Here is a 4,954-nt window from a genome sequence, read left to right as displayed (position 1 = left end):
ATTGCAATAACGATTTTATTAGAAACATTTTTAAAATAACATTACACGACGATTGTATAATTAACATTTACAATACGTTAACAAACTTTGTTTCAATTTTTTGCGACATGTATATTAATTTCTTATAACCTGTGAGATTATATTTGCGATATTATTTACATATACTTGTGTGCGTACAATTTGATTATATAATAATTTTGATAGAATATTCGTGTTTATTACTTGTTTATTATTTTATTATTTTATGATGTGAATTTTTATTCACTATTGTGAATAATTGCAATAACGACTTTATTAGAAACATTTTTAAAATAACATTACACGACGATTGTATAATTAACATTTACAATACGTTAACAAACTTTACATGTTCGGACAATAAACACTGTCAAGAAGATTGTAATTTACATTGTACAATAAAATATTCTTTGTAATATAGCGTAAACAAGTCATCTTATTATAAATAATCTAAACTAAAATTATAGAAATGTTTTTCTTTCAAGTAAGACTTTTACTCGTAACTTATGATATAAGGTGTTCATAATTAATCATACCTTTTTTGATTATAAATGTCTCTGACGAATATAAATTCTTTATGGCAAATTGAAAAAATGTTATGGAAAGTTTAATTATAGTGCGATTACGTTAAAAAGTAAATTTTAAGAGAATAAAGTTAATTACAATTTAATGGTAAAATGTAAAACATTCCAAGTGTCTCTTATTCTTATGAACTTTTATCGAGAAAATTTTGAATTGTTCAAAAAATCTGGAAAAAGAATGCGGATGGTCTGGTATTATGGTAACAGATAAATTATGAATTTGTCGTCATTTCATCGGTTGGTTTTATAGATTCTTTCGTTTTATCTTCATTAATTTCACTTTCGTCTGACAAATCGATAGGCGAAACTTTATCTACATTCGACAAGACTGCGGCTGGCCGTTGCTCCTTAATAGGTGGTTCTTTTTTATCAGTTTCAGATACATCATTGTCATGATCATCTGAGGGTTTAACAAGATCTCTGACTTTCATAATTTCCGATAAATCTGTCAAAGGTTCGTTGAGCGGATCTTGTACTTTTATCGGTGCTATAAAATTATGTGCGCTATGCAAATTGTGCGTCCTAACAGGCTGTGGTTCAGAATATTTAAAACTTGGGAAAAATTCATTCGGTTGGGTCTCTTCTTTTTCAACTTCGATCGCTAATTTTTCCAGTTCCTCTTTTTCCTCATCGGAGAGTGGATTGACCTAAAAAAAAGTTTGACATAAACTTATATATTTCACATGAAAATAGTAATGTATATAGGTTTTTATGATAGCATTTTGTTTATATTTTTATATATTACAATTATTGTTTTTAATTAGAGAAATTAAATACAAGCGTGTAACGTAGAAGAAATGTTAAATCCATGTATAAAAAAGAGAAAAAAAATTGTTTTTTTTCAAATAAATAAAATATAAAATAAAATGTTAAATTTTGTTATTTTATGAATTTAATTAAATGTACATGCAAGATTATTAAATGATAATAAGTATATATATATATATATATATATCTTCTAAACTGATTTTATATTTTATGATTTATCTAATTTTATATATTTTATAATGTATTTGAAGTTTTGAGAGAGAAAGAGCGAGAGTTATTGAATGGGACGATTAAACTATTCAAGAGTTCATATTTTATAATGTAACATCAAAAAAAAGTTAGAACTATCTGTTCATTTACACATCATAAACTGGCTAGTAAAGCTTAATTATGCGTGGATAAAATCTTCAAATACATCGCTGGGTATCGATGAAGCGACAAACGACGTTTGTTGATTCGCAGAGATTTCTCTTTTCGATTATATACGGCCGTCAAACGAGATAGATGTGCAGAAATTGAAAATGCGATATATTATTCAAATTAGCTATTCTTTTTCTTAGAATTAACATGCTGTTTGTCGCGGATACAATTTACATGAAGTAATCTTTATTTTTAATGACAAAAGCAAGGTGATGAATATCCACTGAATCATCGATGAGATTTTATCCGCAAATTGTAATATTACTTGCATATTTTATCAAAAAATGATAAAAATCATCTATGCATCTTTCCTTCCAAAAATTTCTTTTAAAAGCATTAAAATTTTCTCTAAAAAAACAACATAAAAAAAGCACACATTTTGGTTCAATTATAACAGTTACGGATATTTTTATAAACATACTTTAAAAGCAGGCGGTTTCCAATTCTTCATCCTGTTTCTCCCTCGATAACGTCTGCGTCGTCTGCTGTCATTGTCATCAGGTAATGAATAGATAGTTAGAAGTTTCGGTTTGTTAGGATTCCCCGGTTCGTCGTCGTTAGCAGTGGCAAATGAACGACTCTCCGCTGCTCTAACACGCAGTGGGTAACCATGCTTCCTCTCTGGTTCTTCCAGAAACACATTTATATCTTCATCTTTGAAACTGTCAGACTCGTGAGCGAATGTGTGGTCTATCTTCTGTAAACTCTATCCCATATGACGTGTAATTAACATTCCGGTAGACTGTTTCTTAATTTACGGCTTTTATAATATATTCTAAATAAATCGACACGTTTTTTTTTGCTATGAGCAGCAACAGCTATTTGTATTTTTCACAAATTAAATGCATAATTATCAAATTATTAATACCTTAACGGAATTTGACGTCTCTCCGAAAGCTTCGGCCAAATCAGGATTTATTTCCTCTAACGGTTCATCTCCATATCTTATATAAACAGGAATGTAACCCGGAATACTGGGTAAATATTGAAGAGGACTCGAATCTAGAAGAAATATTGAATACTGCTGGTTGAGAATAAACGATGAGAAAAACGGCGTGTACGCTTGATGACACGGATGATTGCGCTAGAAATGCGCACTTGGCTAAGCGAGCTTATTGGCTATGATAGCAATGCGGATATTAATCGTATGCATAGGGATTAACTAGACTAAGCGTTCAATTATGTCCCATTTGTAGAGATCGCAAGTAATAACAGCTAATTTAACTGAATCACTTGTTTTACTGCTTTTAAGAAATTTACTTCGTTTTTCGTTACTTCATTTTAAAAGAAGAGAGAATAAATATAACGTATATAAATTTTTTTTTATAATCTTTAGTCTGTGTGTTTTCTTTCTTCATACTATTATAATATAAAATCATTCGAGTTTGATCTATAGAAACTCTATTTTTTCCTACCTTCTTAAAATACCTTTTCAAAATTATATATAATTTATAATTTATTTTATATTTATTTATATAAATATAAAATAAATAAACATAAATAAAAATTAAAAATTAAATATAAATAAATTATATAATTTATATAAATAATTTATATATATAATTTTATATAATATTTGTATAATTTATATAATTTACAATTTATTTTATATACATATATATATAATATTTATTTATAAATTTATATAATTTATACAATTTGCTACGTGTATATTGATTTATAAATTTAATTTCTAACACATAATTTCTACATAATTTCTTGCAAATTCTGAAAACTATAGTATAATATATATATTTTAGAAATTATCCATTTCTTTGATTATAGATTCCTTGGTGAAATAGAGGAAAATTTAACACTATTTTTTTTCTCTAACATTTTATTTTTTTAGTTTTAAAAATCTCAATAAGTAAATTCGAATTCACTTTCGATTAAAATAAACTCCACTTTAATTTAATAAAAAATAAAATTTGTTTAGCTGGATTAAAATTCTTCAACTTTTACTTGTATAATTATAGATACTTTATATTTTTTGTGTTTTCCTTTAAATTAATTTAATTTATAGTATCATACAAATGAAAAAAATCTGCGCGACTTTCATGTTCTGTGTATAATTTATTCTGCCCTTGAAATTTACTATTTACGATGTCTTTTAACGACGAGAAAAATCTTTAAAACAGCGCACCCCGAATAATCCCGAATTACAATCACTGCACAACATCACTGATCCTCTACATTATTGTGTCACACATCGATGCTCGGGCGGGAATTTTGAACGTCGTTTTTTTCTTTTACTCACAGGCATAACCAATGAAAGGTACCAGAAATACCAGAAGGGAGATGGCCCTGGTACCACGCAGCGTCCCGCCAACCTGCATCTTTGAACGGTACTGGGCCCCCGGAACACGGGGCTCTCTCCTTTATATGTACGGTCCCCTACCCTCTGGCTTGTACCGCGGAGAGGCCCCTCGGGGTTAGCAGCGGATTCAGGAACGCTGTTCCGTTAATATCGGGACAAAAAATCGAGCTCTCCTTTACTTTCGGCAATCGAGCCGAACGAGAGCAACTTGCCACGATTCCTGCCTTTAATAATGATGATAGGTTTCGCGCGATCGAGCATCGTTTTACATACGCCGTATAAAATTATTTTAAACATTATTTACGCGAGCATATCTTTCTATCTTCTTTTTTTTATGCTTCTCGCTATATTTTTTGATACTTTAATTATTAAATATTTTAAAAATCTGTTAATAAAGTAACACTTTAAAGTCTAGCAACGTAGATGGATAATTTTTCGTGCATCATAATTTTCTATATAGATATAATGATATAAATTATAAAAATATATATAATGTATAATATATTATATATATATATATATATATATATAATGATATAAATTATAGAATCGCTTATATACGGCTTAAATACAGAATTTGTAAGTTGCTCGTAGTTTAATATCTTGCATTGTTTCTTTTTATTTGGCATTGTGCAATTTAAGAACGCATCTCAAAGATTGAAGGTCATGATCGATGAATATATAATAAGATCCGATCAATCAATGATAGATATCTACATGAACTCGTCGGCACAAGCATTTTTTGCGTGCTTTCCGTTACATGCTCATATATTCCGCACGTTTAATTAATGTATATAATATTACATAATTTGGTAATTACTTCAGAATCATCTATCATCTTACATCTTTG

The 4,954-nt window shown here is 28.6% G+C and overlaps 1 protein-coding gene across 1 annotated transcript; it reads right to left on the bottom strand.

The window, feature by feature from the left end:
- Positions 1 to 208: 208 nt before the first annotated feature.
- LOC140676393 (uncharacterized) lies at positions 209 to 4,160 on the bottom strand. The gene is made up of 4 exons (XM_072911401.1): positions 4,045 to 4,160; positions 2,656 to 2,789; positions 2,209 to 2,493; positions 209 to 1,246 (listed from the first exon to the last, which is right to left on the bottom strand). The coding sequence occupies exons 1-4, from the start codon at positions 4,121 to 4,123 to the stop codon at positions 812 to 814; spliced, it is 933 nt and encodes a 310-aa protein (XP_072767502.1). The 5' UTR covers positions 4,124 to 4,160; the 3' UTR covers positions 209 to 811.
- Positions 4,161 to 4,954: the final 794 nt, after the last annotated feature.

Source organism: Anoplolepis gracilipes, chromosome 2 (assembly GCF_047496725.1).
Source record: "Anoplolepis gracilipes chromosome 2, ASM4749672v1, whole genome shotgun sequence".
Classification (NCBI taxonomy): Eukaryota; Metazoa; Arthropoda; class Insecta; order Hymenoptera; family Formicidae; genus Anoplolepis; species Anoplolepis gracilipes.
Note: the sequence above shows the minus strand (reverse complement) of the source record. Positions and strands in the feature narration are given on the sequence as shown.

Coding starts and splice junctions, on each gene's coding strand:
- LOC140676393 (XM_072911401.1), bottom strand. CDS start 4,123: ATGCAGGTTGGCGGGACGCTGCGTGGTACCAGGGCCATCTCCCTTCTG. Junction 2,790..4,044: donor ACCTTTCATTGGTTATGCCT/GTGAGTAAAAGA, acceptor TATTTCTTCTAG/ATTCGAGTCCTCTTCAATAT. Junction 2,494..2,655: donor AGACGTCAAATTCCGTTAAG/GTATTAATAATT, acceptor CATATGGGATAG/AGTTTACAGAAGATAGACCA.